Below are 27,090 nucleotides of genomic sequence, written 5' to 3'. Positions count from 1 at the left end.
TAATGGCTTGTTTGTTTACCTTTTGAAAGTGGCGTTGTTAGATGAATTTTTTTCTATATCTTCATCGGCTGTCAGCATGTTAGGTTAGTTAGTATGATTGCATGCATTACCAATATAATTTGTGAACAAATTAGGTAATTATCTATATGGTTGAGTGACTGCTTCTTTTGTAAAACTTGTCTTGATTCGTGTAATGAGGGTACTCAACATGCGGCTTAATAATATCTATCCACTTTAACGTAACGAGTAAGCGTAACGTTCAGTTCTCGTTTATTCTTCAATTTATTGACTTTTCTTGAGTGCTATTTTATTCCAGTTCAAACATGTTAGAATCGTCTGATTTTGGTGCAATGAGTAGGATCCTTTTTTCTTTTATGCTACTGCTGATAGCTACATTCAAAATTAAATAATAACCCTCAATTTATTGTATCATTTTCAGTGACTTTGAGAAGTCAGTACAAAGTTCTTAACCTAGAAGAACTTGGAAGTTTTCTCTGACATTTACAGGGTAGAATCATGAGAATGTTAGTTATAGTTCATACATTCAAAGTAAATCCAGCTGACACTTGCTAAATCCAACTCCAAGAACTTAATTAAAGTTTCCTGCTCATCTTTCAAGTCATTTTGGACAATGTGCAAGCAGTGCAACAGTTCATCATATGCCTTGTCAAAACCTTTGTCGTAACTTAGCTCGTCAGGGTGGTCAGGCTTGTCAATTTGTCATAGCCTTTGTCTTTGTCAACGCTCGACAATATTCATGAATGGTATATATTTAACTTGTATTTTTTTTAGAATTCAAAATGGAGAATTGAGATGAAGCCACTTTTATAGGGTAAACGCGGTATATTCCGACACATTAAGGACGCATCGAGAAATGAAAAACTATAAAAAAACGTATGCGTTACGTAAGTTCTGTTGCCTTCACATGACTCAAAACACTTCACTACACGTCAGCAACGATGAAACGTCACAAAATGTTGCCATATTTATTAAAAAGTGATGATCTCACCACGTGGCATGCATTGTGTCTCTTTGGATCTCAATATTTTCCCACTAGATGGCCAAGACCTAGTGTTTTTGCAGTATTTCGACACGCAAATGTATGACGTCACCATTTCAACCATCAATGAACGCATGGAACTAAAACAAAGCTTAATATAAAGGAAAAGCTGGAGAGGTGACGGAATTACCTACAATGTTGGAATATACCGCATTTACCCTACTTCACACTAATTAGGATTGGAATTTTCCTGCCTCTCAATTTGTTACCCAAAATGGAAGATTGCAAAAGTAACCCATGAATTGTGCAAAAATGCTTGCAAATCTGGCCAATTTCACCTTCTAATAAGGCATTTTTCAAATTTCTTATGTGAAAAAACACTAAACCTTATTCTCACCTGGAATTTTCAAAAACCAATTGTTAAATGACAATTTTTACCTGTTTTTTATTTTATAAATTAAAAAATGTGTGGTTCAATAGTGCACTTTTGTTAACAATTAGATAGGAGTTAATTTACTTTGTAAAGTTGTAGAATATTGCAGTTCCTTAAGTGGCAGAAAAGCTATAGTTGCAACTTAAAGGGCAGAGAAAGAAGCATAATGTGAAGAATGACAACTACCATCAAACATTATCTAATGTTGGTGTTCTTGTGGCAATAACTAAGGCTTCCTTACTCTGGTATGTGCTGTACTTTATGCTTTTAACAGTATAGTCACTATAGAATTTTATGAATTTCTCTTAAGATTCAATTTATGAAACAGTGATGCTATCAACTGAAGTGCATTATAAATGATGGCTGATGCATGTGTCATATACTAATAGGGAAAGCAGATAATAATCTATACAGTGCCGTTCAATTGATTGATTGTAATTCAAACTGAAATTATGTATTGATTGTAATTCAAGTTATAGTGGCTTGATTGAAAGCTTGAAGGACAGATATGTCAACTTTATTCACTGTGACCTAGAATGGCATAAATTTATTTGCTAGTATTGATAAATGATAACCATAATTGAATTGCTAAATTTTATCAGCAAATTATGGAAGAATTATCTGCAAATCTATGGAGATAGTCCAGATTGGCTTGCATTAAAGTGATGCCAGACAGTGGATTTTGAATGGGGTCTGTATAGAAATTATCATTTATCATGGAAATAGTCCCATATTTTCAAACCAATCATTTGACTCATCAAATTCCTCATTTAAACAATGTTATTCTGATGGATTACAATTGGGTTTACATTTTGTGGAAAGCATGTAATTGAGGATGAATTGTGAAAATTTATGTAACACAATTGAACTGATCAAGCATGACATTGTAAGTCATTTATAGCAAGACTTACACAATGATAATAATAATATAATATTGCGGTTTCAGCATTTATTAGGCTGTAGGCCTGTTGCCAATTCTTAACATTGCAAAACATTCACAGTATGTTGTGGTCTTGAATTTGCAACTCACTGCTTTAATTTCACTTTGCTTCAACTGCCCGGCCTCTTTGCCAATTCTGACCAGAAACTGGCGCGCAGAGCTGGGGTCAAACCCGCACCTCTCTGCTCCTATTCTGGTACCGTCGTACTCTGAACTGTAACCGCTGGGCCACCCTGCCCAGTGGTTAATGCACTGCTCAGAGCAGTGTATTTAAATGAAAATCTTAAATGACATGCCGTTTCAATAAACTTTTTCTGAAAATATTGAACTGACTTAAAAATGTCCTATAACATGGATTGATTCTGTATTTTTGTGATATAAATGGATAACCCATGTAGCGTCTGCCATTTAATATGTGCAATCTAGATTATGTGCAATCTACCAACCTGCTAGAATTTAAAATTACATAACTCATCATACAATGAATGAAGACTCATAATGAGCAATTTATATGAACTGCAGCTGCCAATGGATACAGATGGTCTTGTAAATAATCTAAATGTAGAGTTAATTTTTTCTTTAATATTTCAATGCATTTGATATAAAGGTTATACCATTCATAATATTTCAATGCATTTGATATAAATGTTATTCCATTCCCATTCAATCAACAGAAGGAAAATTCAAATTGTAGTGAAAACATGATGTATCAATTTTTGAGTAATTCGTGAGGTATTCATGATGTAAGCAATAAATGTATATTAGTTGGAACTATATACAGCAATCCCTTGATTAACGCAATTAATAAATCCCCGAGTTTTACCGTGTTTAGCAAAACCGCGCTAATCAAACTTAAGAATATATGGGAATAATTATAATGAATCCTCAAAAATAGCAAAGTTACATAATAATTTTTTTCCACTAAAATTCATCATATTTTTTTCTAAATAATAGGGGAAATAAATAAAAGAAATGCGAATGAATCCTCCAAAGCAAATCCTCCATTTCGATCATTATACGAGTCCTATTTCTAGTGCATTGCACGCTCGACGATGTAGAAGCAATTTTGCCTTTCTCTTGATACTCGGACGATTTTTTCAAAATTGTGCGTATTGTTGACTTGGGAAACCCTAGGTCTTCACCAATCTTCGTTTTCGTTTCACCATTATCAAAACGCTTAATTATTTCAAGCTTAGTCTCCAAAGTGATATTTTTATGATTTAAGCGTTCCCTTTTTGTCCATAATTATGACGGTAATTTATCAAGGAAAATTATGTAGTTTGATAAAAATGAGCAGTAGATATGGCAGCGATCTTGACCAGTTGAAGGCTAATGAGTAACTAGAGCACCGGCATGGCGCACTTACTGGCGAACGTTGCCAAACTCGACCATTCGAGTTGTGAACGAGACAAGGCGCGGTTAAACCGACCCTGTAGTCAGCACGAGTGCCTACGGAACGGGACCTTATTTAAATAATTATTGGCTGAAATTCATAAAGTAACAACATTTGGCGAATTTTTCCAAAAGTCGTAACAAAAGTAACAACATAAGATCTAATAAGCAAAAAGTAACACTTTTGTTACGAACGTAACACCTCTGGCTAGAGGTGGGAAAATGATGCATTGTGAAAAAAAAGTCGCGCTAATCAAAACTGGCACCGCGTAGATTAAGGGTTGTATTATGCCATGATTGGTTTATCATCAGTATTGTCCATTATGAATACGTATACTATTACGTATTATCCATTATGAACAACCTTGCTTGATTTACTATCGGAAAAAGTGTTGTTTGAAGAAACGTTATGTTAATGCCGAGCGGTTCCATATGGAACCAAGCTATAATTTTTCACATACAACAAAAAATAAATATATGAACATACTTTTTGCTTATTACCATCACAAATGATAATATTCTCACAAGGAACCGAAAAAAAATTCAGAAAATAATTCTCGTCATTAATGGGTTAATCAAAACCGTGGTATTCAAAACCGTGCTAGTCAAGGGATTGCTGTATATGTTACGGTAGCTATGTTACACCATCAAATTAATGTATGGTAGGTATATCTTGTTTGGAGAGTAAAACAAAGCTGTCTGTAATGATGTCAACTGGTTCCTTTCATCATTGGTTCCAGAATTTAGTGTCAACCAACATCTCTTTCGCTTGTATGTTAACAGATTCTGGTTCAGACATAATTTTATTGAAGGAAGGAAGAAGCAAGAACAGTGACAGAGAAGTGAAGGACTTCTGACTTCTTATACCATAGGTACAAGTGGCCGACTGCCCAGGCTACGATGAATAGAGAAAACCTGGAAATCAAGCCCTTTTTATAGTTTGGGCAATGTTGCAAAAAAAGTTTAAAAGTCAAGTTAAAAAGGAATTAAGATTATTTTTGGGCCTATTGAATTTCTATAGGTGCTTTTGACCGCATCTGCCGCACCATATTGCTGGCCTAACAAAAATGTTGTGCAAGTCAGAACTCGATGTATTGCAGCGGATTAGCAAATCAACGCAGTGCTTTAGAGAAGCCGTTGAATTGTTGACTGCAGATGTGGCATTTGTGATACCTAAACCTGATTTGACATTCATTCTTCAGACTGATGCAAGCAAACTGGGTATTGCAGGAGTTTTGGGACAGGAAATTGAGAAATTTAGGCCAATAGCATTCGTGAGCCGTAAATTTAATAAGGCTGAACAGAATTACGCTGTCATAGAACAGGAATGTTTAGCTATCAAATGGTGTGTTTAGCTATCTTTGTGTTAAGAAATTCGTTATTCGCACCGATCATGCACCTCTATAAAAAATTCTAGATTCTGCACCTATATAAAAAATTCTAGATTGATGAGGTGGGCTTTGTGTCTTCAGAGGTATGATTTTGTTATTGAATACATCAAGGGCATGGATAACTTTTTGGCCGAATTGTTTTCAAGGAGTGTACATTCACCGGAATGGTAATGTACCAGAATATGAAGAAGAAGCGGACTAGTGTACTTAGTCAGGATCATTGTACTCAAATTGAAGGTTTGTTTTAGGAGGGGAGTTACCTATATGTAATGATTTAACTTAGATTATTTTGAAGGTGATGTTTTGGCAACATCGCCCAAAGTATAGAAAGGGCTTGATTCCCAGGTTTTCACTATTTGTCATAGCTTGAGTAGTTGGCCACTTGTACCTATGGTATTAAAAGTCAGAAGTCCTATACTTGCCTGTCACTCTGTTCTGGCTTTTTGACTCCTTCAATAAAACTACGTCTGAACCGGATCCTGTTAACCTACAAGCGGAAGAAATGTTGGTTGACACTTAATTATGGAACCTATGATGAAAGGAACTGTTGATGTCATTACACTGTCCTCTGATAGAAGTTTATTGGATTAAATCTATAGTACTTTAGTGGCTTATCATATTACTCTTGAATCAGGTACTGCTATACATACCTACCTATATACTATATACAGTGGTTGGACAAAATGAGGGACACGCCTGACATTTTGATATCATAATTTTTGAACATGTGTTAAACAATGAAATGTGACATATTTTAATGTTTTATTGTTGCTGCTGATTGATGTTTTATCAGTGCATAGATATTTTTTAGTAAATTTCTGTGTCTATAACCTAACCTTTAACCTATAGATGGCAATCCCCTCTGACTTTCAAAGAGGCCAAATTGTTGGTGCCCGTATGGCAGGCGCTAGTGTGATGGAAACTTTCTGAATGCTTGATCTTTCTAGAGGTACTGTCTCAGAAGCAATGACTGCTTTTGAAAGAAAAGAAAAAAAAATCGAAAAAAAAATTCGAAGTTGTCTGAAATCGAAGTTGTCTGAGAGAAACCGTCAGTACCTAAATCTAATTGTGAGGGATAATCAAAAGACCCTGGCTGTTAGAATTACAGCAGACCTCAATGGACTCCTGCAGAACCCAGTTTCCATAAAGATTGTCTGCCAAGAGCTGCACAGATCTGAATTCTATAGAAGAGTTGCAATTAGGAAACCTCTGGTATCAAATACAAATGCTTTAAAGCATTTAGAGTGGTGTAAAAACCTTCAGAACAGGTCCCTCAAGCTGTGGAAAAAATGTTATTTTCTCTGACAAATCATTGTTTACCTTATTTTCAACCTCCGGCCATGTTTACATTTGGAGATGGCCAATAGAGGTATTTAATCCTGATTGCTGGAGGGAGTTTTAAGCAAAGAATGAGTTAAAATTCCTATGACAATTCACAATTTCTATGAATCAGTACCTCAGAGAATTAAGCCTGTAATTGCCACTAAAGGTGGATCTACATCATACTAAAATATATATTGTGGATTTCTCAGGTTTTCCTGCATTTTGTCTAACCCCTGTAGATGCTGTTGTATTTGCCTTTTTTATTTGAACAGATTGTAACTTGGCTTTATTTGTGCAGATATCCTGGGTGCAGTTTGAGTGACTGCAATGTCAAGCAGCAGCAAGCCTGCCATGTCCAATGAAGCCAGCAATGGCAGTGATGGAGTCAGTGATTCTGAGGAAGCCAATGACAATAGGGGCTTGAAGCGTCCAATGGTCACTGGGGCTCCTGCTCCTAAAATCAAAAAGAAGCTCAAAGAAGGCTCAGTGCTTGACAAGAAAACTGCCAAGTTACTTCAGCGCAAACAGCTTCAACAGGAGCTTTTGAAAAAGCAGCAGCAAAAATTGCAGGAAAGATTGGAGGCTGATCATGCAAGAGATAAGGAGAGACAGCAAAAAGAAGAGGATGAAAAGAAAAAACGATTGTTAGAAGTTGAGGAGAGACTACAAAGTACAAATAATTCAAGCCTTTCATGTGCTGCTAACTCTAATACTTATGAAGATGTGACAAAGGGTTCTACTGGTCCTGAAAAGTCTACAACGCCTGATCCAAATACCGTCAGTGGTGATACTAACTTACTAACCCCACTTGCTCCAGATGGAAATGATCTTCCTCCATATAGTTCTAATGTATCTAATCCGAAAAAATGTCCATCAGATAGTAATAATGATTCATTGGTAAAGTCAACTACAAATTCAGTAGCGACTCTTGATTGTGATAGAAGACAAGAAGTTAATGATTGCTTAGAAAATAACAACTCTCTGGAAGCAAATGCCACTGCAACTAAGCTCGCAGAAGGAATAATTGAACCCTACTTACCTGAGACTTATTCAAACCACGAATCATATATTTCAGGCCCTCACGCAGATACTGCTGTGTCTGATGCAGCTCAATATAGTAGGGAAGATATTTTGCATAATCAATCTGCAACTTACAGCTTGAATTTTCAGGATGCCTCCACAATTTCAAGAGAAGAATCCAACAATAAAAATATTAAAAATGAAAATTTTAATGCCAGGTCCCTTGAAGTGGGAAACCTGTCTGAGGTTGTTGAATCTAACAGCCATAAGGAGAAGTCAATATGTGCGGAAACCAAAGATAATTCAAGATCAGCTGATGTGGTAGAAACTTTGATCAAACAGGATCCTGAAATCAAGAACCCTTTTTCATTCAAATCTTCATTAAATACCACAGATCAATCTTCAATCAAACATGACCCAGAGGTAAAGGACCCTTTTTCATTCAAGTCTGCATCAGACACCAAAGAAAGTAAAGATGGCTCTACCATCAAGTCTGATCCTGATGTGAAGGACCCTTTTTCAATCAAGTCTGCATCAGACATCAAGGAAAGTAAAGATGGGTCTTTAATAAAGTGCGATCCTGAAGTGAAAGACCCCTTTTCACTCAAATCTTCACTAGATACCAAAGAAGATAAACCAATTGTCAAGGAATCTGACTTGAATAATGATCCATCATATGAGAAGGAACTTTTCAGTGAGGCAGATTCTTGGGGGCAGTTGGCCATTAAAAAGGAGGAGAAACAATGCCACAATATTGAGACCGACTCCCAAGCCGACCCTAACAATGAACAATCCGAGTCAGCAAAGATTTCAAAGAAAGAAAAGAAACGTTCACGAAAAGATAAAGACAACAAGGACAGTGATTCTGATGAAGACTCCAAAGTATCTAAGAAGAAAAAAATTGATTCTGATGGAGAAAAGCCCAGCAAATCTAAAAAGAAAAAGTCTAAAGGTAAAGATTATTATTCTGATAGTAATTCATCAGATGACGAGGGTGGCCGCAGCAGGAGTAAAACCTCCAGTAGCAGCCTTGCTGCAAGGCCCAAGATCAAGAATGTCAGAAAAAATATCAGAGATATTTTATCAGAAGATAAACTGGAGGAGGGAACGCTTGCTGCACAAAAGGAAGAAAAACTCAGGCTGCAGAGGCTACAAGAGAAGAGGAATGCCATACGAGAGTACATGGAAAAGCAAGAGGTAATAATGGATAATAACAAATAAAATACTATTAGGAAGTCTATAATCGTAATTATTAAGGTTAAAAACTTTGCCTCAAAAGTTTTTGCTGAGTTTATTTAGAGTTCGTTTTGCAGTTCGTCAACAGTTCATTTGCGGTTCTTGCATGAAGTTGATAGGCAATGCAGGAAAGTATTTTTATATGTCTGTTTTAATAAGTCAGTAAAATATTTCATTTTTGGTTGAATAGAATCCATGCATCAACTTTTTTTTAGCAACCCTGCCCTATAATTTTTCGCACATTAATTTTTGTAATGAAACCATGCAGTGTAATTTTTGACACAGAATTGTTGTTGAGGAACCGTGCAGTGTAATTTTTGGCACAGAATTGTTGAGGAACATAGTGTAATTTTTGACCCAGAATTGTTGTTGAGGAACCATACATTGTAATTTTTGACAACAGGTGGAGCGGTTGGTTGCTGAAGTGAGTGCAAACCTGGAGGCCGTGGGGCAGGTGGAAGACGTCGTGGAGGACGACATAGCAGGGCTGGCAGGGCTCGACTCTGCCGTCACCATTCAGAAGCTGGATGATCCTGTATGTGAAGAGGAAGCTGAGGGCTTCTCTGCTGATGAAATAACTGCGAGTGAAGAGCCTGACGAGGAAAAACTACAAGAGGAACAAGTCGCTTGTGTCAAGGAAGAAGCTATGGGTATGTGTATATACTTTCAGTTATGGTTTTAGGTGGATGAAAACCTTTCTTTAACGCACATTTCGTTTGAGGCCAGAGAGTGTTTCTCATTACCCATTTTCATATTATTCTTCTAAATTTGACAAATTTGATTTTTGGTAGGATTTGAAAATTGTAATATAAGGATTTTGAGGGAGAGTTTATTATAATTTCTCAGCGTTTTGGCTCCATATTATTCTGTATACGGATGGTTTTGAACTACATGGGTACAAACATTAGGTACAGTATTAGTGGTAAATGGTAGAATAAGCTTGTCTAAACACGGGTGGTTAATTACCAGATAATACCTTGATTTATAATTTCAGGGTCAATTAAAATTCTTTAGATGACAGTGGTTGATCAAAACTCAGGTTTAAGGAAGCAATTTTAATTTATTAACAGTGTTTTGAATGTAACAACATTCATTTTCAAGTTATATTGGAAGCATTGAATACTGAAATTGGTCAACTAAGTAGGTACTGGTACCGTACATGATACACGTAAATATGATACGTGCAACAAGATAATTTGGAACCGTGAAAATAACTCGGAAACAATCTCAAAGATCAGAAAATTCAGTAGTTGTGAGATGGATAGCTGGAGTCCAATGCATAGAGATAAGGGCTTCAGCTATCATTGGTCGGATGGTGTTGGGCCACTGCAAGATGCCGATAGAGTTTGAGTTTGGTTTGGTGTCGTCAAGTGTGTCATGGAGCCTGTTGAATTCATCTCGGATTTTAAGATGAAGTTGCTTAGTTGTAATAATTTGAGACCTGGTCTGGTTGGGCTTTGAGTTGTCTCCATAGTGCACATTAGGTACGTATTATGGATGCAGCTCTAAAATTGAAACTAAATATTACTTGCAAAATCATTTCAAACTCCTGACAAATCCTGTGTTTTGTAAATTGAAGTTTGGAGACTCATCATTGATGATGAGAGTCTCTTCTAATTAATTATTGTAATTATAATATAATTTCCAGAAGTTGAAGCAAAAAAGCCTGAGGAAGAGCCTGCAGCTGACGGAGCAATTGTTAAGAAATCTCCAGCTAAATCCGGTGAGTTCTCGTCCGTATTGTTGGTAGACTTAGTTCCTTCATCATGAATACAACAGTTTCATCAGGAATAAAGCTAAATTCCTTGATTATTTCACCTATTGCGTGACGACTTTCAGAACGAAGGGAAAAGTTTACTTTCAAGTGTGCAATAGTTTTTTAAAAACTAGTATAAATGTTTATCTTGCAATTGAATAGACTTATTATCTTACAGCTCACCACGAGTAGAACTAAAAACTGTTTGTATTAACTGCTAGAAACTTTGCTTGCTATGGTTGGACAATTACTACTGAACAAAATTTCCAAATTTTTCATAGTATTTCTTGGCTTCATCTCATAACTAGAAAGATCAAAATCACAGAAATTAAGGGTTCCTGATAAATCATCACATCTAAATATTATCCTAAGCACTATTTCTTGCATTTTGCTATTCCTTAAACTCTTTGTAAGGGGGCGTTAGTTGGTCCATCTGATGAAGTTTGATTTTGCACCCAGCTCTGATGATGAGATAATTGATAACCAAGAAGTTGTTTTGTCATCCCTATAACAACATAGTATTTGTCTATTACTTGCAAAATTCAGAGCGTGGCTGGGTGGTCTACAGCGAAGCTTAATCTGATTGCTTATTTCACCGTGAATCATCGTTCTAAGATTATTTTTTCTCCTGTTGCTCATTTTTTGCTTCCATTGTTACCCTTTTCTGTTTATTTATTTGCGTGCAATTAACGACCAGAGAATTTGTTGATTTAAATTATCAAAGAGTCGGACAAATCAACGAATTCTCTGGTCGTTAATCGCACGCGAATAAATCATCAAATTCTGCCATCTAAAACTAATTTTTCTGTTTATCTATATTAATTTTGACCACAATAGGCTATTTTATTTACCTTTCACTCATTTTAACCGTATATGTCTGACAAAGATGAGTATCTTCTTGTTCTAGGAGCAGACTCGGATGAAGATGGTGAAGACGAAGAAGAAGGGGAAGAAGAAGAAGAAGAAGGCTCGGCTGACAGTGACGTGGTAGTTTTGTCTGAACAAAGTGACGAGGATGAGGAAGACGTCAACAATTCTGGCGGCCACATCAACGACGAGTTCAACCAGCCTGACGTGCAGGGACGAGTGCTGGTCAACGTCGCACACCCTGAGTCTGAGGAGGACATCTTCCTGGCACCACAGCTGGCACTGGCAGTCAAGCCTCATCAGGTGAACTTTTATACGCGTTAGGCATCAATGTTATCGTGAACCACGCGTTAGGTATCAATGTTATCGTGAACCACGCGTTATGCATCAATGTTATCGTGAACCACGTGTTAGGCATCAATGTTATCGTGAACCACGCGTTAGGCATCAATGTTATCGTGAACCACGCGTTAGGCATCAATGTTATCGTGAACCACGCGTTAGTATCAATGTTATCGTGAACCACACGTTAGGCATCAAAGTTATCGTGAACCACGTGTTAGGTATCAATGTTATCGTGAACCACGCGTTAGGCATCAATGTTATCGTGAACCACTGTGAAAAGTAAGATATTTTAATATTTAATTAATAATAGTTTAATATTTTTCAGTACTTAATCATGCCTCATTTGGTCAGCTTTATGTGTCAACCATTTCCATCATAAGTCAATCTATTGTAATTATGAAAAAAAATTTTATTCGATGTTTAATAAGGTCTCATCCGGTGATCTTTCCTACTCATCATTAGTGTTATCCTGAATTAATTTACTGAGAAAAATGAAAAAATTCATATTAAATATTAGAATATTGCCCCTTCAGTATAAGTATAAAGTCCCTGTAAAACGCAGGCCAATAGGTACTTCCTGTTATTCATATTCATCTCGTTGCCTGTTTTCTACTCATCATCCATTGCTCTTATGAATTAATTTATTTAAGCCATGCAATTTTCTCTCGGTGCCAAAAAAGCAGGTCAATATTCATATTCATCACATTAACGGCTTCCAAATAATATGTAACATTCGAATTACTTATACAATTCTAGCTGGGAAGGCGCCAGCTTGCTTGTTTATTAGAAGGATATTAAATAGGGTAGGTTATAAGAAAAAGATATGATCGGTAGTGATTTTGCTCTTGGATATAATGAGACATCAGTCCTCTTTATTGTTTTCACTTCCTTCATAATAGGACACAAGGTAAATCACGCAATCAAGATGTTTAGTTGAGTTATATTCTTGCCTAAACTTTTATTTTTTTTATAATTTGCGTATGTTGAACAGCTCTATTAAATCATCATTGCCCCTCCAGTTTAGGAAAGAAGGGTGATATAACTTTCAGCTCACCAAGAAAGAAAAGAGTGCCAAGATCTAAATTAGTCTCGTTTTATATGGCTAAAACATATAAGACAATCATTATTTCAATCTACATGAATCATCGGCGAATTTAAAACATTGAAAATGTTGAACTTTCCCCAGAAACGAACGTTCAATAGTACGCTAAGGTTCTTTTCCCTCACTAAAGCTTCATATTATCGTATGTTCTATCGAGCAGATCGGCGGTATCAGGTTCTTATATGAGAACATCATTGAAAGCGTAGAGAAATGCAAGACCTCGAATGGTTTTGGATGCATCCTTGCTCACTCCATGGGTCTTGGCAAAACTCTGCAGGTCTGTGTAACAATAATGATCTTGGCATCGTTTTTTAATGTCGATAATAATTGTTATAGTAATGTTGTACTAACGATCCATGCACAGTGTTATAGAGACCTACTAGCAGCATTTCTGTGCTAGAATTCGCCATAGGGCCATTGCACATTATTACAGTGATTCATTTCATATATCAAGTCTAGATGAAAATGTGATTGATGAAGATACGTATTGTCATACGAAAACCTCTGTACGGTCATGATAGGAGTAAAATGGCCATGTTTTAAATGAATAACATGAAAGGCTAGTTTGGATGTTCACATATTTTTAGAGCAATCTCAATGCTTTCAACGGCGCCAAATTTCAGATCGTATCGTTCACGGATATCTTCTTGCGACACACTGAGTTCAAGTCTGTGTTGATCATCGTGCCTATCAACACGCTACAAAACTGGCTGGCCGAGTACAACCATTGGCTGCCAGACCTTGTTACTCCTGACAACCCATTGGCCGCCACCATCAGACCGCGCAACTTTAAGGTCTACGTCATCAATGATGCCCAGAAAAATCTCAGCTCCCGAACCAAGGTTAGTAGGGACTGGTTAATAGTTAGTAATGTTTAACTTTGTAGTAGTAGTTCAAATTCTTCTTCATGAATGGTATCAAGAAAAATCTCAGTTCCTGAACCAAGGCTACAAGGGACAGGCTAATATTTCATAGCCAATGCCACCGTTATATGGGCTGAATTTGACTTATCATGTCAGGAATGTCCTTCACCCGAATTTGACACTTTCAAACAATACAAGTTTCTGTGGCAAATGTATTTGCTGTCATGTCCCTGAGACTTTCTTGTTATCTTGCTGAAATTTGTTTCACGTCTGGGAACTGGTTTTATCCACAAAAACTGCAATTCAAGTCGTGAACATTTTTTCAGTATGTGCAGTGTTTTCAGTATACTTGATTTGCAGATGATGCTCGAAAATTTAGCTACCCCGGCAACTGGCCATTAATATGCGCCGAATTTATTTCATTGCGTTTGTTTGTGTTCAGGTCATCAAAGACTGGCAGGAGAGCGGCGGAGTGCTGCTCATGGGCTACGAGCTCTACCGGCAGCTCTCCCTCAAAAAACCAAAGAAACCAAAGAAAAAGAAGAAAAAAGGCGATGAAAAACCAAACCTTGACGTTGTCGATATTGAAGAAGAAGATGAGAACAAAAAGCTCCTTGATGGTATGTCAAAGAAGTTTTGGTTTCCTGTATGCATGCCATTTGGACGTCACTGCAATAATTGATAATAGAGAGTGTAGGATTTTTATAACGAGTTCCTTGGTATGAAAAGTAACATAGTATGCTATTTATAGTGGTAACATAGTAATGTTGATATAACAAGTCTTGAAATACTTTAGGTTTAATGATTCAACTAACAATTTGCGAGCAGCAACTTCAGAATTCGATTTGATCTCGTCTAATTCATGTTGGATAGTCTGATTGATAGACCAATAGGATGGAGATGTTCCTAACATATGTATAAATAATGTAACAGTATTTGTATTAGGTTGTGCATTTTTATTTTCCGATGGTGGCGGTTTGATTGTGAATGAGTTTGGAGCAGGAATACATATATGTGGCGTTGGTTTAAAAACTAATTAAATGTATAATATGAGAAATTCGCCTAAACCTAAATATGTTAGTGGTAAAAATTGTAATGAAATATTTCCGTGTTCAGTTATTCTACTGTATGTGAAAATTGTATAAATGTTAATTGAATGCATATGTTCAGATATCCACTTGGCCCTGGTGAAGCCTGGCCCCGATCTCGTTATTTGTGATGAGGGCCACCGCATCAAGAACGCCCACGCCAACATCTCACAGGCTCTCAAGAACATCAGGACGAAGCGCCGCATTGTGCTCACTGGTTATCCCTTGCAGAACAACCTTATGGAGTACTGGTGCATGGTTGACTTCGTGCGACCTAACTACTTGGGTGAGTGTGGTACCAGTACCATGTGTAGATGGTCATCAGTGTTTGTCATAAAGTGCTTTTTATGTGTGCTGGTACTGAAGTTTTTGTTTACCATTATAACATGAATCTTCTTTGCATGCGGTGTGCAAAGGCGACTAGGTGCGGAATAAAATTAATTTATTTCTCTCTACTGTTTCTGTTTACTTTTAAAACTTCTCCAATTATTTATTCGTTAACAGATGATTCAAGATAACTTTTTGTATTGCCAGACTAATTCTATTTTGAATTACGATATACAACTCGCAGTTGTTTTTATGATGAAATATGCAATTACTCCGGTTTTTTTGGTTGAATACGTACGTTTTCACGAGACGTACTACTAATTAAAATTAAATGTATTCTCCAGGAACCAAGACGGAATTTGCAAACATGTTTGAGCGGCCTATCCAGAACGGCCAGTGTGTGGACTCAACCCCTCAGGACATGAAGCTCATGCGTTACCGCTCACACGTGCTGCACTCCCTGCTCGAGGGCTTCGTGCAAAGGTGGGTTACCAAACTTATCTCATATTCGAATAATAACTTATGGTGGGTAACCATTTAAAATTTATCTTCTGTTCAAACAAGAACTTTGAGGTGGTACGGTAACCATTTAAAACTTGTCTCCTGTTCAAATAATAACTTTGAGGTGGTTCATCATTTAAAATTTATCTTCTGTTCAAATAAGAACTTTTAGGTGGTAATCATTTAAAATTTATCTCCTGTTCAAATAATAACTTTGAGGTGGTAACCATTTAAAACTTGTCTCCTGTACAAATAATATTTTTGTTGTAGATCACTACCACAAAACTCATTTCCTGACTAAATAATAACTTTGAGGTGGATCACCATTTAAAATTTATCTCCTGTTCAAATAATAACTTTTAGGTAGGTAATTATTTTTTCCAGGCGGAGAAATAACCTTGTTTTTTAGTCATAACTTGGAATATTTTTCTGGCTTTCTTATCTCAACCTTTTCTCTTGACCCTTCTCTCAACCCTTCTCTTAACCCCTATCATGACCCCTCTCTCGACTCGTCTCTTAACCCCTCTCTCGACTCGTCTCTTAACCCCTCTCTCGACTCGTCTCTTAAACCCCTCTCTTAACCCCTCTCTTGATCCCTCCGTGACAACAGGCGCGGCCACACTGTACTGCAAGCGACGCTGCCCTGTAAGCACGAACACGTGCTCTTCTGCCGCCTGACGGCCGTGCAGCGTAAGCTCTACTCTGCCTTTATGTCCGAGCTCAGCACCTCTAAGGCTGTCGCCAACCCTCTCAAGGCCTTCGCCGTCTGCTGCAAGGTAACTGGTCTTGCTGGGGTAATTTATCTTTGATTTTAGGGTATCCTGCAAACTCTTGGAACATAGGAGCTCTCTCTGAAGGCAGGCCTTCTGCTACAACGTAACTGGAATTTCTAGAGTAATTTATCCCTGATTGTAGGGTGCTGGAAAGTATAAGAACATAGTTGTTCACACTGAAGTCAGGTCTTTGCCGTCTGCTGCGGGATGCCTAATGTTGTGAAAGTATTGGATCTATGATGACGGAGTGAATAATATATATGATCTGCTGTTTAGACTTTAAAATATTTACTAGTTGTGAATTGAGAACTCAGTTATAAAATATTATTGCAAATATTGTTACCTGTGTGGAAAATTTACTTGTTCTAACTCATCTGTTATTCCTCGCGATTTACATTAGTTGATCGAATTTTTGATGGTTAAAGTATTTGAAGCTAATAATGATAATAATAATAATTTTTATTCAGATTTGGAACCATCCTGACGTGCTCTACAACTTCCTCATGAAACGTTTCAATGAAGATTTCGATTTGGACTTGGATGAAATCGACCACAAAGCCAAAAGTCGAAGCGGTAAAAGCCACTCTTCAAACTGGTCCCTGAACTTACCTAACTTCAACCAAGGGGCGTCAACGGGCGGCCACTCAAGTAGTGCACTGGGGTCTGGATCTCACGGGCATCTACAGCAGATGGGTGCTGCCAGAAGCATGGGTCAGAGTCATCACTCTCATGGACTGTCAGGCATGCAGCAACTTCCTCAGCAATCTCAACATCTGATGCAACAACAACCGCATTCTGGTGAGTGTTCGACTTATGAGGTGGTAAGTCACAAATCTGTGATACGTGCTTATGAAAAAGGAATTGGGAATTTGTTACATACTGAACACAAAAATACTTGATGGTTCATGCTTCGCCTAGTTGAACGGCTGGCTTTTCTGCTGCGCTGTGAATATCGGAATATATACTACCTACCTGAGGTGAAATAATGTACTATATACTATTTGAAATAATTTTTACGTTCTTGTTTTGTGTGGTCGCTGATAAGTATTAACCATTGTAGGTGGTGTAGTAGTATTAAGTTAATGCGAATTAATGAAAATTTGGAACGCAGTACGTGCCCATTGTTCAGCTTGACAAAAGCCCATTATTTTTACTCCGGTAAGAAAATTAATAGGCTTTATGCCGCATTCTGTTATATGAAGATTTTTCATTATCTTACCAACGCGACGTTCGGCGCGAAGTAGCTTGATCTAAACCGCCAGTTATTGAACATATGAAGTGAATTCTTTTTCAATTCTTTCCAACTTTGTTCAAAATGAGTGTTACAGTTCTGACATCATACAATCAAATATTGACGGTTATAACTCGGTCGTAGAGTCGTGTTGAAGAAGGTGAAAAAGGTCTTCGTGTGACAGACACTAATCTATATTTCTGTGTGCAGGCGTGAGTGATCTGAGCGCCATGCAAGGTATGACGGATCCTAATCTCATGTCGTCCCATATGATGCATCCCGGAATGTCTCAATCTGGCCACTCTGGCCTCCCTTCTGGTTATGGCTTGCCGGGCTACGGAGGCATGAACCAGCAGCAGCAACAAGCTTCCCAGCAAGGATACGCTGGCATCCAGCAGATGTCGGGGTACCCATGGTATGGAAGTCAAGGATTTGCTGCCAACCCGAACGACCCTTCAGGACAACTTTATCCTCCTGCTTATGGCAGTCCCTATGGAGCTCCACCTCAGTATATGCACCCGCATCTCATGCAGCAACAACAGCAGCAGCAACAGTTAGCGCAACAGCAGCAGATGCAACTACAGCAGCAGCAGCAGCAACAACAGCAGACTTCCCGTCAGCAACAATTAACTCCTCAGTCCCAATCCATGGGAAATTATAGCATCCCTCAGTCAATGCATTCACCTCTCGATCTAGGATCTTCAAACCATTCCCCGATGGATCTCGGCCCCTCCAACCATTCTCCATTAGATTTGGGGCAAAATAGCCAGCAACAGCTCGCGCAAAGTATGGTTTCGTCATCTGGTGGCATGATTCAACAGCAACAACAGGAAATGATGCATCAAAATCAATCTCCAAATGACTTGATGCAGCCTCAAATGACTCACCAACAGCAGTCGATGAGACAGCAGCAGCAACAACATTTGCCCATGTCCCAACAACAGCAAATGATGTCTCAACAACAATCCTTGAGTGCTCAGGATACGCTGGCGCAACAACAACAGCAACACTCTATATCAAGTATCATGCAACACAATGGCCAGAACATGCAGCAAGGAGATGCGTCTAATCCTGAACTTCAGCAGCAAATGCATCATCAGCAGATGCAGCAGCAGCAGCAGCAACAACAGCAGCAGCAACAACAACAACAGCATCACCAGCAGCACCAAAATATGAACAGTATGTCAATTACCGGACAAGACCCGTCCTCGTTGGCTGACGTACCGCCTGCAAGTCAGGACGTCCCAGCCACAAACGGTGCTGTAGTGGACGCACCAGAGGCGCCTAAAGCAGAGTTTGGTGCTGTAGGCTCCACTTCTAAAGAAGAGGAAATTCCTGCAACATCTGATCCGGCGAACAAGGATAACCAAAAATCTAGTCCAGAGAAAGATTCAGGCGACACAACTGATGGCGATGGGGCGAAGAAAAACAAAGAAGACGGAGCTGAAAAGAAGGAGGAGGCCAAGAAAGAAGAAATTACTTTCGAATGGGCTGAGGATATCATCAAGGAATACATTCCGGGACTGCTCGAAAATTCTGTTAAATTTCAAATATTTTTCAAAATTTTGGAAGGGGCTCTCCGAGTTGGTGACAACTTACTGGTGTTCTCTCAGTCTCTTTTCACTTTGTCTCTGATAGAAGAGTTTTTGCAGCGATATTATATACCCGGCACTTACGAAGTGTGGGCCAAAAACCGATCATATTTTCGTCTGGATGGAAGTACCTCAGCCCAGGAAAGGGAAAAACTCATTAATGAATTCAACACTAACCCGCACGTGAGGATATTTTTGGTATCAACTCGTGCAGGTAGTTTGGGCATTAATTTGGTTGGCGCTAATCGGGTTGTTGTCTTCGACGCTTCTTTCAATCCATGCCACGACACTCAAGCCGTGTGCCGCGTGTACAGATACGGTCAGCAGAAACAGTGCTACATTTACAGACTCGTCACGGACAACTCGCTTGAGAGACGCATTTATGACAGACAAGTCAACAAGCAGGGAATATCAGACAGAATTCTCGACGAACTCAACCCTGACGCTCATCTTTCATCCAAAGAAATCAGTAACTTGTTGGTTGAAAATGAAGAAGAGCCTGAAGAAAAAGATCTCAGCGACGCGGTTGATGATTATGAAGACGATGTTCTCAAGGAAATCGTGAAGACTTACGGCAAACTTCTGACTAAGACTCCTTTCAGGCACGAGTCATTACTAGTTGACCGCAAAGATAAGCAATTGTCGCGGGCTGAGAAGCGACTTGCTAAACGTTCATATGAATTGGAAAAACAAGCAAATATCTCGTTCATCAACAGACCGGGATATGCCAACTTTCAAAAAGGTCAACAAAGTCTCGTCGGAACAAAAATTGGGTAAGTTTTCGTTTATTTTCTGTGTTTAACATCCTATCCTTTCAGTATGCAAAATAGAGAAATTCCTGACCCTATTATTTGTTCAATAATTAATCATTAACCGTGCGTCAGGTGAGCGGTTTAATTTTGAATTACCTGGAGTGATGATAGAGCCAGATGGCCTTCATACTTGCCATGTTCAGCCATGATGTTATGTTGAGCTAGCTATGGCCCGATGATTAAGCTGTGGTGTGTACTGTGTAAGCGTTAATGCACTAACATGTGTTAGTACTGTGGCGCTGTGCCCACTAAATCAAAAGTCGGTGAGGCTTATCATGCTCACATGGCATTTAAAACTTAACGGTTAACTGGAATCTATGCTAGTTCAGGGGGTGTGGAGCACACTAAGCCAGAAGTCGTGCGGTCTATGACTCATGCGTGTCATTTTGCACAAGAGTTAACTGTTATCGATGCTCGTGCAGGGGTGTGGTGTACGCTAAGCCTGTGGGCACAGTACGGCCCATGCAGGCAGGAGGAGACATGGCCCTGGCAGGAGGTAATCTGCTCATGACGCGGCACGGAGTCGTGCAGAACCGCGGTGCCGGCGGCAACTTCCCTGCAGATGCTCTCGCTAAACAGGGCGTCTCCGTGCAGCAGATCACCGTACCTAAAGGTTGGCTCCTAGGGATCAGTTTTTATTTAACCCTTGTTGGACTACATAGCTACAACGGTTCCTGGAAGTGGTATGATTATAACGTAATACTATGCAGGCTGAGAAGGTTCTAAAGACTTGATTCAATTTTAATTTTCTCGCGTGCCGTTAACTGTCTAAAAAATAGCTAATGTTTCAGAGAGCATTTTATTTATTAATGATACTTTTATTTTATATCACCCGTAAATTGGTACAGAATTACAATTCGCGCTCGCTAGTTTAATCTCCTGATAATGGCTTATTATGGTATCTTATTTTTTAATGTGTAAGGACCATGGACTATTTCATGCATTAGGATATGTCATCATCCAGAGAGTGACCAATTTCGATTTGCTAATTAATAGAGTGTTATCATTGAAAGATGATAGCATTAATTGGTCATTCCTTCTTTTGGGTAAAGGTTGAATAATTTTACCTTCAAATAGTTTCTTACCTATTTGTTTATTGTTATATTATTATTATTATTATCGTTTAACTATTATTATATTTAGTATCATATTTTATAATTGTTCAACTTTGTTTACCTTTTCTGTTTCAGACGTGAGCATACCAACGAACAGCGGAGACGGGAAACCGATAGAGTTGAGCGCCGGACAGTCGGTGATGGTAATCAAGACCCAGAAGGGCATGTACCTGAGACTGGCTGACGGTAAGATCGTCGCCATACGCGTGCCGTCTGGCAACGAGTCGTATGGCTTGCCTCTGAACCAAGGCAGCGTCACCATCGTGCCTACAATGATGAACGCTGGCCGTGGCGGCCTCTCTGCCCGGGGCATCATGCGAGGAGGGGCGGCGATGATGCGGGGCATGGGTGCTCGAAGAGGTCGTCCACCCATGGGTGCACAGTACGCCATGGGTCAGATGATGGGTGCTAAAGGGCAGACTGCCGTAAGGATAGTTCGTCGTCCCATTGTGAATAGTAAAGGAAAGACAACTTATCAGACTATCGCCGTGCCAGTGTCAAACGCATCCGGAGCTCTTCTGAACAAGAGCGTCATGATAACTCCTGCAAACCGAGCTGGCATGTCACCCGCCATGAAAGGCCTCGGGAAGAACCAAACACCCCAGGTCACTCTAACGCCCGTATTGCCGAAGAACTCATCCTTGAGCATCACGCCTGTCGCCGGAACGAGTGGTACAAAAATTGCCCCTAAAGTACCAATCATCAGAGATCCGAAACGATCTATGATGCAACGCCCGCCAACGCGTATCGATCCTTTAAAAGCAGCTGCCGAGAAGAAGAACAATAATGCTGCTTCTGCACCAGCTGCGTCAAACACCACCTCTTCCTCCTCTGAAAAATCCACCGATCCTGCTGGAACTGAATCAAGCACTAAAAAGCAAGCTGGAGTTGCGAGTGAGGCAGCAAATAAATCCAACAACGGAGAAAAGTCTAGCGAGGCTGATCGTAGTACGGAAAAAAGCTCAGTGCCTCAGAACCCGGAGAAAGGTTCTGCATCAGCGGCTGAAGACTTGCCTAAAAGTTTTAGTGAGCTCAGCACTTACGAATCCACTGCTAATGGGGATAGTAATAGCGCTAACAGAAATAACGCTGATCCAATTACTCAAAACGCTCTGAAACAAACTCCTGAAGAAACTCCTCGAGGCAGTGTACCCGTAATGGCTGCCAGTGGTATGAACCCATCTGTCGAAATGCCGATACCTGACATGAATTCCCCAGCAAGTACCAATGTTCCCTGTCCTCCAGCTGGCCCTAATACTGTTCAGTCTTCTGTCACGCCGCTGCAACAGAACGTCATGGATACAACGCACGATGTCCCCCAGGACCTAACAAGTCTTTCTTCACCTGCTAACGCGCAGGATCTGAGTATGAGCAGCGCTCTGAGAGAAGCCAGTCTCGCTGACCGCCATCACCAGCAGCAGCAACATCTGCAACAACAGCGCGCCGCTAAACGTGCCAAGGCTGCAGCTGCTTCTGAACCTCTCATGGGCATTGTTAAGCCAAATGTACATGACAAAATGTCGAGTAGCTTATCCAGCCTGCAGAACATGAGCAACCTTCTACAAGGAGACCCTTTGCCTGCATCAGCTTCATCCTTGTATTCACTCGCATCGTACAGCAGTAGCGGCAGTAGCCAGCCTCTCTTTCAGCCTTTCCTGCACTCAAGTAGTTCCAGTTCTAGCACCAGCAACAACGTGGCTCAAGTGGCACCTCATGTACAAAGTTCTGCCTACACTACAAGTCAGTCGTCAGTTTCATCTTATTTGTCGTCTTCAGTTTCCTCGATTGCGTCTACTGACTCTCATTCCTCTGGTGTCAGCTTGCCGAGCATGCAGTCCTCTTGTTTATCTGCTTCATCTGCTGCTGGAGGTCTAAATTTCTCTGGTATGGATATGGGTCAGCTGGCACGGACATCAGATGCTGCTCACTCGCTGTCCAGTCTTCTGAGTCAGTATGACACAAGCGCCACCGAAGAGCTCATCTCCTCTGCAGCCCATTCGACTGCTCTGGATTATCTCAATTATTCACTTGGCGCTGGGTCATCTGCCTTCAGAAGACCGGATGCTCTTACATCTGAACTTCAGAGTTTGCTGGCCCCGTCTTCGCCTTCATCCATGTCTTCGACTCCATCCCCTGCACCTTTTCCTGCCCACCAGTCCACGTATTCCTCCCAGTACCCCGCCTCTGCATATCGTTCATCACAGTTCAGTCGAGCAGCATCATCGTCAGTAAATTACAACGCGGCCGCAGCAGCCGCCTATGCAAGCCAGTACGGTCCGTACTCGTCTCAGTACACGAGTCTGGCCGCCGCTGCCGCTGCTCATGCGGGGTCTCCTTCGTCCAGCCAGGCTGCCGCGGCTACAGCAGCTGCCGCTGCCGCTGCTGCCGCATCCCAATATCCTGCCGCACTACAAAGTAATCCTTATCAGGCATTCTCGGCCTCCTCGGCTTCAGGGTTGCCGCCCTATAGTTCTGGGCTAGGAGGCTTCGGTCACGGCCCGTACCCGCCCATGTAGGGAAGGCAGAAACAGAGCGGCAAGCGGCGGGAGAAACGCTGAGGTCAGCGTGGCCAGTAATCTTCTTGCTGCTTCTGCTCTTATCTCTCGACGGGAACGTTACTAATATGTTACTGTAAAATCCATCGACATCCTCAATGAATTACGCCCTTGCACCAACATTAACCTGAGATTGCAAGCGGTTGTAAATTCGTGATTACGATCGAAATTTTTCTCAGATTTGACGATTCCTAACAATCTTGTGTTGAGGCATGAAATGCGGTTCTTGTGATTGTAGATACGTGGTGATGCCCGTGTTCAAATATTGCTGCCGAACAAAGAGCTTAAGGCGCTGATGTATATTGACTTACAAAGTGTATCAGTTCATGATGTACATGTAGAAATCTAGAAGTTCAATGTCGTGCTTTTAGGAAATAGGTTTGCCGTTAGCTCTGTGTTACTTACGCACACTCTTCTCTAACCCATAAATTTTTATGCTTTTTTGAAATCATAATCACCCCGATGCAGAACACCGAGGCTAAATGGTCCCTTCTTAGGAACATGGTATTATTCACCGCCGCAGCTGACTTCGATGGATTGAAACGTCGTCCGTGTGTCGTTTAAGAATCGGTTTCTGAAATTACTTGGTTCATTCGGATTTTTCTTACTTGAAATTTCTTGTTGATGAAATACCTACTCTAATTTCCGTCAATTTTCCTTTACCAACGGTATAAGAAACTTTTGTTAAAAGTGAAGTGTGCGGCCATCGACTTTCATAAGGTTGCAAAATCTGTATTTGTGAAGTCTGCTAGAGAGTACTATTTGACGAGAAAAAGTATAATATCTATTGGCGAATCGGATGATCAATGAATTTCTCTACCACGTATACCGTTCTTTTGTGAAGTGTTCATCTGTAAATTTCTAACTGAAGTTGTTCAATTTTGTTCTGGATGTATTGTACAATTGATAAAGTGATGTCATTCAATAGAGACTTGACTTGTCAAATCTCGCTTTTACAAATATTTTGTGAGGAGCTTATATCTCCTATCATCATCGACTGTATCTACCTACCCACGCTAGCTCTAACTAATATAATTATCGGTGCATATAGCATCACAAGAGATGTCTGCTTTCATTAGAACGCTCACTAAATCCTGTATATGTATATTAGGTAAGATTCTCTACCGAGTGTCCACTGCGTGTCTAGTAGATGTTGTCCCTGTGCTCATCTTGTCTCGGACTAAACGCCAGGAAAATCTATTCTCTTTCTCACCTGGAAATTTGCCGCGTTTTAAAACCCGTTCCAGCATGTCTTGAAACGTTTTATTTGCTAAGAACGTGGGATTTTCCTCAATGTTTTTCTCTCAAATTAGTCTACTCTTTTCCATTTTAATCAAGCTTCTTTTTTTTATTGGTTTAAATCATTCGCTACTATTACATTATTTTTTTACTTTTTTCTTCTTTTTCAGAAATGCACCTTTTTGTAATTTGTTTGACTAGTTGTATGAAACAATTTCGGGGTTTGGGTAGTTAAAGGGGTTCACATCGCTAATATATTTGATAGATACAGTGTCCTTGTACATAGGAAGCCCTTGTCCCAACCTTTCGTGTCGATTCATACTTCTTAGTTTTTCTCCTACTTGGACGATCCTTATCTTCTTGCGTTGCTAGGTGACTCGAAATGTTCTTAACTCGGCCAATTGATTACGCTTTACGTCAAGCTATTGAGCTCTTATGTCAAAACTCCCGAGCCACACAAATTGATTAATTTCTAAATATTCAACCATGGAGGATAAAATTTTTCATTCAAAGTCATTCGGTACTTTGTTGCCAGGTTTATTAACACTTTTTCATTAACGATATTGATGTTCTTGATAAGTTCGTGACTTATCACTAATCACTTGCTAAGCCGATGGTAGTGGATTTTTTCAGAGCTTCAGATCTTTTCTAAAGTTCAATAAGAACGTTGATAGAAACGTGAAACAATATTTACGTTCTACGTAAATATTATAGCAGGCCGCACGAGTCGTGTCGCCTGCTACTTGCTTGGGCTCTTCCTGCATTGCATTTACGTCCCGAAGGTGCGAACCTAGTTTATTGTTCCACGAATCTATTTGATCGCTATTTTTTTTCTCTGTTTAATCAAGGTATATATTCGTGATTTCCGGACGTAATGCCAGATCATAGTTATTATTTTAAGTTGGAATGTTAGTTGGACTTTTAGTGATATCTTTTAGAATCTTGGGTCACATTTCGTCTTTTATACGGACTTGGCTTCTTATGATCGTTTATGTGATTCATTTATCTGATTGGTCATAGGAGATTACTCTTAGACTCGCCAAGAGTGATCGTAAATGCTAAAAACTTAACGCTGTTGCCACAGGACGCGAGTTTGTTAAAATGTTTTCCAATGATATTTGTTATCAGCTTTTATTTCCTTGAGTGAAGCCTGTGGCCCAAAGATGGAGTCCAGTTCCTGTAAGGCCACTTCATTTATTCGCTACTATGATTCATGAGATCGTTTAGTTTATGTGAGTTATTGGCTTTCAAAGTTTTTCACTCTGTTAATCAATATATCGTGATTCATACAGTGAGTATGTTACTCTTTCGAAAAATAATAACGAAACGTACGTATGTCTGAATTTAATATTTCGTACAATTTCACTACTTTGTTTCCGCTAGAAATGGACAAGCCAATAACTTTTGGGAAGCGCTGGATTACGACTTTCATCATTGAGTTTTGGTTTCAGATTGAGCACTGGCCTTCAGCTTCCTTATATTGAACACTTAATTCGATCAGGCCTTGGCAGGCCATCATGCAAACTTACTCCATGTTTCTGGCATTAGTGAATATAATGTAAGCATAATAATGGCATACAACTATAGTCGTGAATCCCTTTCCATATTTATGTTCAGGTTAGTTATTATATTCGCTTCCGTTTCATGTCTTGTAATCTCTACTTTCTGTGATAAATTCAGTTTTTAGTTGATGAAAATATTCAATCGGAGAGTTCTTCACATTAATTGATCCGGATTAATTGACTGCGATGCAAAATTTCTGTAAAATATTGGCCCGAATGCTGCATCCGTGAACACGATTTTATATTATGTCGTTGATGATTTTATCCACGGATATATTTAAGGTTCGCGATGTCGAGTTGTGGGATCGGAAGTAAATGTGTATTTTATGAATATTTTTGGCGCACTTTTCAGCAAGTGAAACTTTTGTGAGCTGTTTAATGAGTCCTTATTCGTTTATATTGATTTTCATATTTATTTAACTATCTTGGATAGTAATCTATTATTTTTGTAGGATTATGCGATATTTATGTCATTTGTAACTTGAATGAAATGTTTCAGACGCTTTAATGGAATATTTCGGGCGTTTTCTTTCTTTCTATTTTTTCTTTTCATTCTGTATCATAAACCTCAAACTTGTGTATAGTCAAGCCGTAGCGCGATACTCCTCACCTTTATTCACTAATGTG

At 39.4% G+C, this 27,090-nt stretch overlaps 1 protein-coding gene across 1 annotated transcript; it reads left to right on the top strand.

Moving 5' to 3' along the window:
* Positions 1-25,051, top strand: LOC108678997. The gene is made up of 15 exons (XM_018167500.2): positions 1-83; positions 6,778-8,696; positions 9,139-9,385; positions 10,384-10,458; positions 11,399-11,661; positions 12,966-13,082; positions 13,429-13,647; positions 14,111-14,288; positions 14,839-15,042; positions 15,428-15,566; positions 16,195-16,360; positions 16,825-17,155; positions 17,799-19,953; positions 20,415-20,605; positions 21,183-25,051. The coding sequence occupies exons 2-15, from the start codon at positions 6,807-6,809 to the stop codon at positions 23,621-23,623; spliced, it is 8,616 nt and encodes a 2,871-aa protein (XP_018022989.1). The 5' UTR covers positions 1-83; positions 6,778-6,806; the 3' UTR covers positions 23,624-25,051.
* The last annotated feature ends 2,039 nt before the right edge of the window (positions 25,052-27,090 follow it).

The sequence above is a fragment of the Hyalella azteca genome, unplaced genomic scaffold, assembly GCF_000764305.2.
Source record: "Hyalella azteca isolate HAZT.00-mixed unplaced genomic scaffold, Hazt_2.0.2 contig14522, whole genome shotgun sequence".
In the NCBI taxonomy this organism is placed as follows: Eukaryota; Metazoa; Arthropoda; class Malacostraca; order Amphipoda; family Hyalellidae; genus Hyalella; species Hyalella azteca.
The sequence above is the reverse complement of the archived record's forward strand: the minus strand, read 5'-3'. Positions and strand labels throughout refer to the sequence as shown.

What these genes read in the sequence shown, in the direction of transcription:
- LOC108678997 (XM_018167500.2), top strand. Translation starts at nt 6,807, where the DNA reads ATGTCAAGCAGCAGCAAGCCTGCCATGTCCAATGAAGCCAGCAATGGC. An exon ending in TGGCAGTCAAGCCTCATCAG is followed by an intron (nt 11,662 to 12,965) that starts GTGAACTTTTAT and finishes TCTATCGAGCAG; the next exon opens with ATCGGCGGTATCAGGTTCTT. An exon ending in GTCTTGGCAAAACTCTGCAG is followed by an intron (nt 13,083 to 13,428) that starts GTCTGTGTAACA and finishes GCCAAATTTCAG; the next exon opens with ATCGTATCGTTCACGGATAT.